The sequence below is a fragment of the Dendronephthya gigantea genome, unplaced genomic scaffold, assembly GCF_004324835.1.
Source record: "Dendronephthya gigantea isolate DGI-Jeju-01 unplaced genomic scaffold, DenGig_1.0 000043F, whole genome shotgun sequence".
NCBI classification, from domain to species: domain Eukaryota; kingdom Metazoa; phylum Cnidaria; class Anthozoa; order Malacalcyonacea; family Nephtheidae; genus Dendronephthya; species Dendronephthya gigantea.
The window spans coordinates 447,240-459,583 of NW_021163053.1; the positions used below are offsets into that span (position 1 = coordinate 447,240).

Sequence of the window (12,344 nt, forward strand, 5' to 3'; positions counted from 1 at the left end):
CGGTATATTTCATAATAACGAAGTCGAAGTTCTTAAAGCCTTCAGACATTATTGGTAGAAGTTCTGGATTGTTATTACTAAAATCATAGTCGTCATGAGTGCCTGGAAGTTGGAACATTCGGCCGCAGAAGCAATTTTCGCCGCTTGAGTGGCAATATATTTTAGGACAAGGTTGATCAATAAATGAATGAATGTACCTATTGTATGGAAAATTAACATTTTAAGGACTGTTTACACGATCCTGCTCACGTTTAGCATTATTATTCAAAGTGTCCCAAAAAATATGAAATATATAAAATACCACGAATAAAATGACAAGTTAATGAAAACAAAGAAATCCAAAAAATTGTTTATAACAAAATGATAAATAATCAAATTGCTATATATATATATATATCCGGCATGGTTGCAAAGTGTATGTGATTTTAATGTTTTTCATATTTAGTAAAATTGCAAAAATGAAAGATTTTTAACGAAAAGTGGATTAATTAATGGGGCTACTGGGGTTTACATGACGCGCATTGCCAAGATTCAACGAAACGTGAGATGACTTTGATTTATTGGAATGATTGTATAACATGATCCTGCATGGCAGACTTGGCAGTGGTTTAGTTATCCTGAGTCCTGACAATAACATGTGCTTGTTTTGTTTCACAAAAACAAATTTTAATACCTTAAAGTAATCTTACGCTTCGTTGAATCCCGGGTAACGACGGGCTTGTGTAAACAGCCACTAAAGCCTGTCGCAGACTGGCTTAACTTAGGTCTTTAGGACTCTTCGCAATGACAGCATGCGTGTCTGCTAAGTTCACTAGTGTGCGCCAGGCCTAACAAGTAACAGCTAGATATGAAGCAATATAATCTCATAAGCACAGCCATGCGCGACGTATTCATATCACGTCCATTGGATCATAGAACGAGGTATAGGATATTCTCGGAAGGAACAAACACTCACGTGCAGCCATGTAGGCACTCGCAACCGACGCGAAATATATACACGTGCAAGATTCGGATGATTCGTTTTTGCCGCTAAATATTTCTTTGAGCATTTATAAATCTTTTTGCTCTGCAGATTTGAAGACTACATAAATGCAAAGAAATTTCTGCCGTGCCGCACTTGAGAGCGGTTCTATTAAATTTTCTCTTTTTGAGTGAGCATTACAGTGCCAATATCTAAGTATAACAAGACGCCGTTCTGGCGTTAACTCCGGCGCACGTGCCAGTCTTCAATATGGAGCTTCTGAACATAAAAAATTCAGTTCGCGTATTGTTTCGCATACATATTCGCATTTAGATGCCTTGCGAACCTAAATGTTCGATGGCGAAATTCAGAAGCACATCGCAGTATAAAAGTTCAATTGTTCAAAAATGTAAATAAACCGCATGATACATTCGCTTCGTCTTACACTTTGCTTTGGAATTCGCGCTTATATAGTTATATTAAATCTTCGATCCTGTGCAAACTACGCGACGTGTCAACGCGCCCATACACGACCACATCATTTTGTTAAACGGCGAAATAGCAGCGATATTATTAAATTAGGACCGGGTCTACATGTATTAAATATATTCTTACCCCAATTCAATCTAAACTTAATCGAACAGCATGAAAAGAACGGTTTATTTGCTCCTCTTGAAGGAATTGCCGTATCATGCGAGCGAAATCGAATCGCGCATTGGAAAATTAGCCAAAGCTGTGCACCACAACTCTTCGGAGATAAGACTGGGACGTAAATAAATACGGTCACATACACATTTTAAATACTAGTATATTTCGCGCCATTACAGACTTGCGACGACGAAAAAAAAAAAAACAAAACCGGGGCGAATTTTCAACTCCGTCGCTGACGCCGGAGTAATTATCAATTTTGTAGGTATAATAAGGTTTTATGCCCATCTCTTGTGTAATAGTGTTTATTCGTAAAAATAAGACGTTTAAACCAGGATTATGTCCCCTATATCTACATTATACACCTATTTAGCGTTTTCTGCACGGGAACACGTTGCATGTAAGGGGGGAGGGGTAGACTCTAATTCTGGCGAACAAGAGATAGTGGAAACGCAGTCTCTTAAATTTTGGTAAGGTCGTGCAACTTCAAATTAACTTTGGGAAAATTATGTTTTGATATGAACGCTTTTCCTAGAAACTTTTGTCATATAATTTAGGAGCAACAACGATGCAACCGTTTTTAAAGTACATGAAAGGGACAATAATACATAAAATGTTAATGAAGGAAGGGAGTGTAATATTTTTAGGATAAGGTTGATCGATTGATGAATAAATTAATGAATATAGCTATTGTATGGAAAATTAATACGATCCTGGTCACGTTTAGCATTTTACAGAAGTGTCCCAATAACCTCAAAACTATATTGAGATCACCCATGATGGCAATGAAATTTGTTTCTACCCATGCACAAATCATTTTCATTAACAATAAATTATGTTTACACTTTACAAATATGGAAAACAATAATTAAATTTACATCTCAAGCACCGTGACCTTCTCTAGCCGTAATTTTAAACTTTTGTATTATAATTTGCGCGCGTCAACCCCAGAGGAAAAAATTTATTAACAGTGCTTCAAATGTAAACAATATAAGTGACTTCAATATACCTTTGGCTTTCTTGTCAGATTGATTTATTAAAATTCATTTTGCAGTTGAGACTTGAGAACTGAATTACATGCATGGAGAAAAAATCTTTACATTACTGCATGAATATAAAGTGCAAAACATTGAAAGTTCTAACTCTATACATATAACTAACTAAACGTGCAAACAGGATCGTGTAAACAGTCCTTAAAATGTCAATTTTCCAACAATACTCAATAGGTACATTTATTCGTAATTAATAATACGACCCTGGTCACGTTTAGCATTTTACAGAAGTGTCCCAAGAGCCTCAAAACTATATTGAGATCACCCATGATGGCAATGAAATTTGTTTCTACCCATGCACAAATCATTTTCATTAACAATAAATTATGTTTACACTTTACAAATATGGAAAACAATAATTAAATTTACATCTCAAGCACCGTGACCTTCTCTAGCCGTAATTTTAAACTTTTGTATTATGATTTGCGCGCGTCAACCCCAGAGGAAAAAATTTGCTAACAGTGCTTCAAATGTAAACAATATAGGTGATTTCAATACACCTTTGGCTTTCTTGTCAGATTGGTTTATTAAAATCCATTTTGCAGTTGAGACTTGAAAACAGAATTACATGCATGGAGAAAAAATCTTTACATTACTGCATGAATATAAAGTGCAAAACATTAAAAGTTCTAACTCTATATATAACTAACTAAACGTGCAAACAGGATCGTGTAAACAGTCCTTAAAATGTCAAATTTCCAACAATAGGTACATTTATTCGTAATTAATAATACGATCCTGGTCACGTTTAGCATTTTATAGAAGTGTCCCAAAAACCTCAAAACTATATTGAAATCACCCATGATGGCAATGAAATTTGTTTCTACCCATGCACAAATCATTTTCTTACAAATATGGAAAACAATAATTAAATTTACATCTCAAGCACCGTGACCTTCTCTAGCCGTAATTTTAAACTTTTGTATTATAATTTGCGCGCGTTGACCCCAGAGGAAAAAATTTGCTAACAGTGCTTCAAATGTAAACAAAATAAGTGACCTAAATATACCTTTGGCTTTCTTGTCAGATTGATTTATTAAAATCCATTTTGCAGTTGAGACTTGAAAACAGAATTACATGCATGGAGAAAAAATCTTTACATTACTGCATGAATATAAAGTGCAAAACATTGAAAGTTCTAACTCTATATATAACTAACTAAACGTGCAAACAGGATCGTGTAAACAGTCCTTAAAATGTCAATTTTCCAACAATAGGTACATTTATTCATTAATTGATAAACCTTGGCCTAAAATATATTGCTGCTCAAGCGGCGGAAATTAATCCTGCAGCTGAATGTTCCAAGAATTCATGACTATGATTTTAGTAATAACAATCCAGAACTTCTACTATAATAATGTCTGAAGGCTTTAAGAACTTTCTTATTATCAAATATAGTTAGTTATATATAGAGTTAAAATTTCATTGTATTTGCACTTTATATTAATTCATGCAGTAATGTAAAGATTTTTTCTCCATGCATGCATGTGATTCAGTTCTCAAGTCTTGACTGCAAAATGGATTTTAATAAATCAATCTCACAAGAAAGTCAGAAGTATTGAAGTCACTTATATTTTTTTAAATTTGAAGCCCTGTTAGCAAATTTTTTCCTCACTACGCCGACAAACACAATAGATGCATCATCGAAGCGTTTTTTCAGAATCGTTTAAGACAGGCACGACCGGAAATTCATTGTAAAACTTAGATTTTAAGACTGGGTGGTATTCTACCATATGCACACAACACTTCAGGATCTCGTTGAGAGCACATGCAGGCAAGAGAAAATGGCCAAACTATTTCTTCTGTTGGTTTTACAACTCGTTGTTTTTCATGTTACGTTGTAAGTATTATATCCAAATTCAATGCATGTGCACGATATTTTATTCATTCTGTGTTGTATTTCAGACCATTTTATCATAATTTATTTATACAATGTGTTAATGCAGGCATGTATAACCGTGCGGTCATTTCTTGATTTGAACAATTGATTCTGCAGTGCAAAACACATCAACAGACTAGAGTTTCAACATGAAAAAGCAAGACTATATTTTGACAATCTGGCTGAGATGCTTGATGAACGACATTTCTTAACGCCATCGGCTGGATCACAAGACGAAAGAAAAGATAGAGTGCAAAAAGTGCCACACCTTGATATGGAAAAATACTTCCAAAGATTAAACGACCTCGTTGCAGAACAATCAGCGTTGAACGATGAACCAGAACTTGAAGAAGACTCGGAATATCATGGATTCAAGAAAGATGCAGAAAAAATCGCCAATCTAGCTATGAATGACGAGAGTTCGATGCCAGAAGAAGCAAATGAATGTAATTTTGATACGACTAATATTTAATTTTTCTCTTTGCCTTAACTATATTGTGAATAACACGAATGCGTAATTTTCAGGTGACCATTACTTATATATATGCATTGTATTAGAATGCATTGTATATATGCGCTTTTATCGTATCAGTGAGAATATTTTTAGACATTCATTTATTACAAAATTTATTCAACCATGCTAGCCATTTACAACAGGTACAATTTAATGATTTTCATATGGGGTGTGTATCATTTAGCAAACAGACAATACTCACTTTGCTTGGGTCTCTAGCATGGTATAGGAATGCTGCGTTTAAATTGATAAATCGAGGATGCCTTTTTCGCCTCAGATGGAAAGTTATTTCACAGCAATGCACAGCTATACCTAAAACTCTGTTTGGGATCGTTTGTTAGGTTTTGGAAGTGCTAAATCGGTATCGTTATTGCACTCATTACTTTGCAGATAATTATGCGTGGGGTCAGTCCACTGATCTGTGGGTCGGTCGCGCACAACTATATCATTTTCGATTTTTCGTACAATATTGGGTTTCGTGGGAGGCCTCGATTAGAAACAATTAATGGGTTTAGTAGTTACGTTAGTTAGTATGCTAGGTTGAGTTAGTTGTATAGGTTGAGCATACAACTTAGACTGATTTTACTGTAAATAAGGATCGAGATGATGCATCGCTGGATTAGTCATGAATATATATCGCATTTCGGAAACCCATCAATTCTCTCCTAAACTAAACTGTAATATCAATACATTCATCCTACAATGAAGTGCATGATTCTGTTGCTTCTCGCTAGATGCAGTTATTATATGAATAATTTTTACTTCTGCATGAACTATAACATGTACAATTATTTTTTAAATTTTTGTGAATGAAGTTTTGTCATGATAGAAGTATATACATTTAGGCCTTGTTCAAAAATTTTTCTTTATTATTTTTCTCATTAGTATTCGAAAATGTAATGAGCAAGAACATCATGAAAGAAGCTTTCTCATTGGCAGGAAAAGAAAGCCAAGGTAGGAACCACGCATGCATTTTGATTGCAGGTAGAAATTGACAGATCGCGCATCAAATGTAATTATTAACTGCTTAAAAATACACAGACAAAAAGAATTGTTTGGTAACTCTGAATGTCGTATTTGTGTGCTTTTTATTTTATGCAACCCCAGATTTTAATCAGTTGTTTGCCCCTAGAACCGCGCAGACATAATACTCAATTACAGTAAAATAATTATTTGTTCTTTTAGACGACGAGTGTCCTGTTGGCAACCTCGTTCCCAGGGCCTTTATTGAAAACGCGGAGGGGGGGAGAAGAGAAAAAGGCCCTGGCACCGGCTGGCATATGTAGCCATTTGATTGGTCAACTGTATCACGCAATTAATTTATGCGATAAGGAATATTTGCATAATTATGTCGAGAAAAAAACTAAGAAAAGCGAAAAAATATCGGGATTGTAGTGTGCAAAAAAGTTATTACGAGTTTCTGTCTTTGAAAACCAGAATGGCAGAAACTCCAAAAAAGATAACAGCTCGGACGTCATGTCGACTGTGCGGCTCATTGTACGAAAGTCATCCGATTTAAACAAGCTTTCCGCTACTTTCATACGATGATCAACAAGCTGGAGAACTTCTGCCTCAATACCGATGTTCTTAGCAACCTTTAACTGGTCCTCGATGATTGCGTTTAAAGGACAGACAACAATAACGATATTTTTGTCAGCTTTGGTCGGCAAGAAATTTGGCAGAAGTTGAAACAGAAGAGATTTGCCAAAGCCAGTTGGTAAAACAGCAACGACGTCAAATCCGTTTAGTATGTGCTCAAAACATTTAATCTGTAACGGCTTTAAGACAAACGATGGGAAACCTCCCATATTTAAAGCATTATGAAGTCGCTGCAGCACGTGTAAGTGGTGTAAACACTTCGAAGGGTCGGCCATCTTGGAATATTTAATTATCGATTTAAAACCACGATTCGTGGTTTTAGAATCAGCCGGTGCCAGGGCCTTTTTCTCTTTTCCCCCCCTCCGCGTTTTCAATAAAGGCCCTGGGAACGAGGTTGTCCTGTTGGTACAATTTACACATACTTCCAGATGGTTTTTTTTAATAACCACAGCCTCGCCGGCGAAATACTAGATGCACTTGATATGTTAAAACCTGCTAAATTTAAAATTAAGCTTAATAAATTAAAAAATATGATGAAGAAATGTTTCGATTGGAGCGTAAAAAAAATTGCGTTCCGACTAATGAAATACAGACTTACGTCACCATTAGATAATCCACCGGAATTCCCGACAAAAACTGATAATTTAATAGAAGCAATCGCGGCCCCTGTTCTGAAACAGAAGTCTGCTCTAGTTGTTGTGCACAGTTTAATTAACGGCTTTAAAGATTACAATATTAAAACACCATTTAAGCTAACTTGGCCATTCTTGTGGCTGGGTAATTCCATACGAAATAAACAACTATCAGGCAGTTATCTTGCACCTGGAAACCAGCCAAATTTGAGCACGTATGACGGATATGCGGATTTCCTTGATGAATACAGAACAAAGCAACAAGTAAGCAAATCTTACTTAGTCTTAGATGTTTATACCAGATGCAACATGAAAATATTATTTAGGGTGTGATTTCATGTGCGATTTTCTTCTTTTGGTAGATGTGAACGAGTGAATTAGTTACTGATGTTCAAATAAGAGCTCTTATATACATCAGAACATTCGTAACTAATTACTCATTCACATCTATCAAAAGAAGAAGTTCGAAGCAAAAATCGCAAGTGTAAGGCATATTATGAGTGAAAGAGATATACCATGTATATTGTTTTATTTTTAGGGTAAATTGTTTGGTATTTTTCCAACGAAAGATTTTATTCATTACCCGCTGGCCGAGGATCCAATCTTTGATGATATCACCCGGGATAAGAGATGGCAGTCTGATGACGTGTTCACACAGCAAAGATTAGCTGGATTAAACCCAATGTCTTTGAGAAAATTGTGTGAAGGCGGTAAGAAAAGCTCGTTTCTTTCTGCAGCTTGTTTTGACAAAAGTTAGCCTTCTTTTTTCGTCTGTTTAACTCATCTTAAATCTTGTTACAGATTTTCTTACCTGTAACACAGAATACCTATGATTTTTCATCTATGCCTAGCTGTAAGCATGCAGCCTCTGGGTTTGGAAAAATTGTTCGCATGACAAATATATAGACAAATTTCCAAGTTAATATTTTTCGTGGATAATGAGTCAATAAAATATTGTTCCTAAATCATTCACTTTGAATTTCAGATTCGATTTTTGACTCACTGGGACGAGGCAATGCGCAGTGTTTCAGGTAGTTCGTTCAATGAGGTGAGGTGAAGTAATCCTGAGATTGTACAATTGTGCTTCTATTTTTTGCATGTTTATACCAATTTCTTTATATTATACTTTACAGATTGTTTTTCAAATAGTCTTTCCATCACTTTTTAGAATTACTCGATATTTTGTAATATTTTGTGTTCAGAAACCTAATTGCATGCTTGAGGGTTTTCCCCAGTTATTTTTCAGTTATTTATAGTGCAATATGATACATTTTTAACTGATCTCTATTGTTGCTTTTTCTTTTATTTTAAGATGGTTAAAAGCGGAAAGGTTTTTGTTTTGGATTATCCTTTACTAAAAGGGCTTACTAATATGCCAAAAAATATAGAAGCAAATTCTCCACACAAAAGACCTTTGAGGGACGCAATAAGCCCGATTACTGTGTTTGCCTCAGTTCCTGAAGACGACAAGGGAAATACTCTAAAACCTGTGGCAATACAGATGGATATGAGTCCAGGTATTTTGCATGCAGGGTTTTTCAACTGTTATTATTTTACTAAAAGCTAGAGAACAATGATAATGTATATATTTGATATTTTTATATGAAAAATTTGAGAAAAATTATATATAATGGTATAATAGAACGAATAGGAATGCTATTAATGGCAATGGCAAAATCATACGACTACGAGTGATTAGAAAATCGACTGATCGGAACACAACTGTAAGGTGGCGATTAATGATTAACAGCATTCCTCTTAACCAATGAAATTGCAGAATTTGCCCCTGCATGATTACAAGGAAAATGTTTTATTGCTCTATTAGAGAAATACTTTTCTCATATACCTCTCTCTATACATGGATATATTACCTAATACATGGAAGCTACCTTAAAATAAACGTTCCTCCTATATTATCTAATAATATTTATAACTAAATCTGATTTTAAGGCACGCGTTTAAATTGTGAAATATATACTTATAGCTGATGATGGTTTTGTGGTGTGGTGTGGTGTAAACCTAAGTTCAGAACAATAGGACATGAATATGCGGCAAAATATTCATGCTTTCGACATTTTCCAATATGCAAGTGAGCTTCTTGCATTTTTACTTGACTCTGGGTATACACCGTCGCCGTTCAAGCACACATTTTTGGGCGTAGGTATACTTAAACGTCTTGGAGAAGTCGTACCTGATATTAGGCTCCCAGGTGTATCAGTATAAAGATTGTAAATTAAATGAATGAGTCATATTATTCTCCCCAATTCAGATGAGGATGTCTTTACACCAAACGATGGCAAGAAATGGCTGATGGCTAAAGAAGAAGTTCAACTGGCTGACATTGTCTATGTAGAAATAATTAAACATCTTTTAAAAACTCATCTGCTTATGGAGCCAATTTGCGTCATCATGTATCGAACATTCTCCAAATTGCATCCTTTGTACCAGTTATTAAACCCACATTGCAAATACCTTTCTGTTACTAACAGTGTCGGAGTTCCGGCCCTCTTCGATGAACATGAATATCTTTATATTCTCTTCGCCATTGGCAACACAGGCTCAATCAATCTTCTTAATAAAGGGTACCAAGAATTGACATGGAAAGACACAGATTTCGAGGGAAATCTTGTGGTAAATCAAGTCTTATACTAAGCTGAATTTAACTCGCTCGCTCGGAAAAATAAAACAGTTTTTTGTTCCCCATAAAAACATGCACAATTGAATGTCTCTACCGAGGTCTATCAAAAGAAGTTAGAAAAAGAAATCTGTCACTGCATGTCGGCGGATTTCTATTTTCTATTGTGCGTACTGCAAAGGACTGAGGCAAATGACTGATTTTCTTTGCAGAAACGTGGAGTAATTGACAACAGTACACTACCATATTTCCCGTACAGAGACGATGGATTGCTCCTTTGGAACAAAATTGGAAAATTTGCTGAAGAATACGTAAAACTGTAAGTTTTCTTCTTTTGAGATGTTCCGGTAATCAACATTGCTTCAGAAATTTAAGTTGAATAAAAAACTAATTTAAGTTAATTAATTTAAAATTGTTCTTTTTCAGGTATTATCCTACACGCGTCGAAGTTGATGTATCTGTAAAAGTTAATCCGCACATTCCTTTTATCACCCCAAGTTTCAATTTAGAAGCCCCGGCTTCTATTATAACAGATATCGAGTTACAAAGTTTTGCAATGCAGTTATCATCAGAGAAAATTGGCTTCATTGCTGGGGGAAGGGTATGGCTATTAACTTGAAATAAAGTGATTTTTCTCGCTCCTGCATAAAGTGAATTAAGTCCCCTTTTTGAAACAGCATCGATTAAAACATTTCTTCAGGATCTAAATTAGATTTTGGATTTACAGTGAATTTCTCTCAGTTCTCGGATAGTTTTCAGTGGAAGACTTTTTACTGCTCTTGATTACCGATTGACTATGCTATCAATATGATTAATAAATAAACCTGTAGAAATTATCTGACGATTTAGGACTACATACCCTCGCTTATTCGAAAGCATAGGCATCCTAAATAATAATTATTTCTATTCAACAACTCTATATGCATGCAATTGCGTACCATGCCCATACTCTAAATAACTATCTCTTTTTCCATATATTACTTTTAGTTAAAAGGTTTTCCAAAAATTATCAAAAGACTTGATCAACTTATTGACGTCGTGAAACGAATCCTGTTCATCCCCATTCAGCACAGCGCTATCAACTATCCAATATCATACTATGGTGCTTTTACACCAAACATGCCGACTAAGCTTTATGATACAGACACTAATGATTTTACTATTGATAATTTGCCATATTCTGACATCGTTTCGGTAAGTAAAAATGGTTTTTAGAAAAATGAACATGCATGGAAGAAGTATAATCATGCATTTGCATGTTTTCACACACAATGCAGTAGCTTTCAATCAATTCACATCGTGTTGTGCCATAGGCAGCCCGGTCAATGCGGGCATCGCGTATACTATCTTATGTAATTATATAGATAAGATAGTATACGATGCCCGCATTGCATGACCGGGCTGCCTATGGTTGTACACAATAGATACAGATCCTAGGTGAGAAATGCATGTATACGCCTGAGACGATTGACACGCACGATGAAATTGAAAAGGATAATAATATTCTTAGTCACATCCGTTTTAAAAATGTTCAAAATCAGAGATCAGAGATCAATACAATAAGTATAGTATACGCGTATGCAGTATAATATATAGGTTATTATAGTGAGAATAGGAAAAATAATATAATTATAACTTATATATAGAGGTTTACAGAAATTGAGTGCGCTATTGCATGGTTAAAATTTTCATATCTTTTTCAATAGTATGTTTATGAAATCGTGTGTATGAAACTTGATACACAAAAATTGATTGGTATAATAGAAAATGCTGCTTTAGCTATAAATGCAAAAAACTTTTTATACTTGACCACAGCACCAACTCTCCATTGCTATGACACTGGGATCAATACGATATGATAAAATCTTCGACTACAGCGATACAATGAAAGATAAGCGAGCCCAAAAACTGGTGAAGAAGTACTATGATCAACTACATGGTGAAGTAAACGGTCTAATTTCGGAAAGGAATTGCGCGAGAGACATTGAGGGAAAACTTGTCTATCCTTACTTTATGCCACAATGGTTAACCAACAGCATACAAACATAACCTGGCTTGTCTGGAAACTTTGACTTTTGCTTATAATTTGTTCAGTTAAATTTCGATTAGCGAAATTTTGTGTTGATTTAATAAACTGGCCTAACATGTGCATGTGTGAGAAACGCTTTATATCAGCATTGATTAAAAGTAGTTTATGGCTGTTATCTTATATGTGTAGTTAAGTAAATAATGTCTTGTTATAGATCTTTTTTGTGAAGGGTTATTCAATAAAAACTTAATTGAGAACATTTTGATAGTGCAGATCGATTAACCTGCATTGACATTGAGCAGTTTCTTTTTTAGTCTGAGAAATTCAGACCCTATGTCAGGCTGACACCTGAAATATAGGTGTGAGCCTGCATGACATAGTGTCTGAATTTCTCA

At 35.0% G+C, this 12,344-nt stretch overlaps 1 protein-coding gene across 1 annotated transcript; it reads left to right on the plus strand.

Annotated features, from left to right (window-relative positions):
* The first annotated feature begins 4,419 nt into the window (after positions 1 to 4,419).
* Positions 4,420 to 12,141, plus strand: LOC114527304 (arachidonate 5-lipoxygenase-like). Its single transcript, XM_028548964.1, has 14 exons — positions 4,420 to 4,501; positions 4,658 to 4,986; positions 5,940 to 6,008; positions 6,240 to 6,247; positions 7,049 to 7,549; positions 7,824 to 7,995; positions 8,137 to 8,174; positions 8,271 to 8,333; positions 8,598 to 8,802; positions 9,555 to 9,916; positions 10,133 to 10,239; positions 10,347 to 10,521; positions 10,908 to 11,114; positions 11,736 to 12,141. Exons 1-14 carry the CDS (start codon positions 4,446 to 4,448, stop codon positions 11,967 to 11,969), a joined length of 2,526 nt encoding a protein of 841 aa, XP_028404765.1. The 5' UTR covers positions 4,420 to 4,445; the 3' UTR covers positions 11,970 to 12,141.
* Positions 12,142 to 12,344: the final 203 nt, after the last annotated feature.

Bases quoted from the DNA above. Each gene is read 5' to 3' on its own strand.
- LOC114527304 (XM_028548964.1), top strand. From the start codon at position 4,446: ATGGCCAAACTATTTCTTCTGTTGGTTTTACAACTCGTTGTTTTTCAT. The intron at 7,996-8,136 runs GTAAGAAAAGCT...ATCTATGCCTAG, and splicing joins GAGAAAATTGTGTGAAGGCG to CTGTAAGCATGCAGCCTCTG. The intron at 8,334-8,597 runs GTGAGGTGAAGT...TTTTATTTTAAG, and splicing joins CAGGTAGTTCGTTCAATGAG to ATGGTTAAAAGCGGAAAGGT.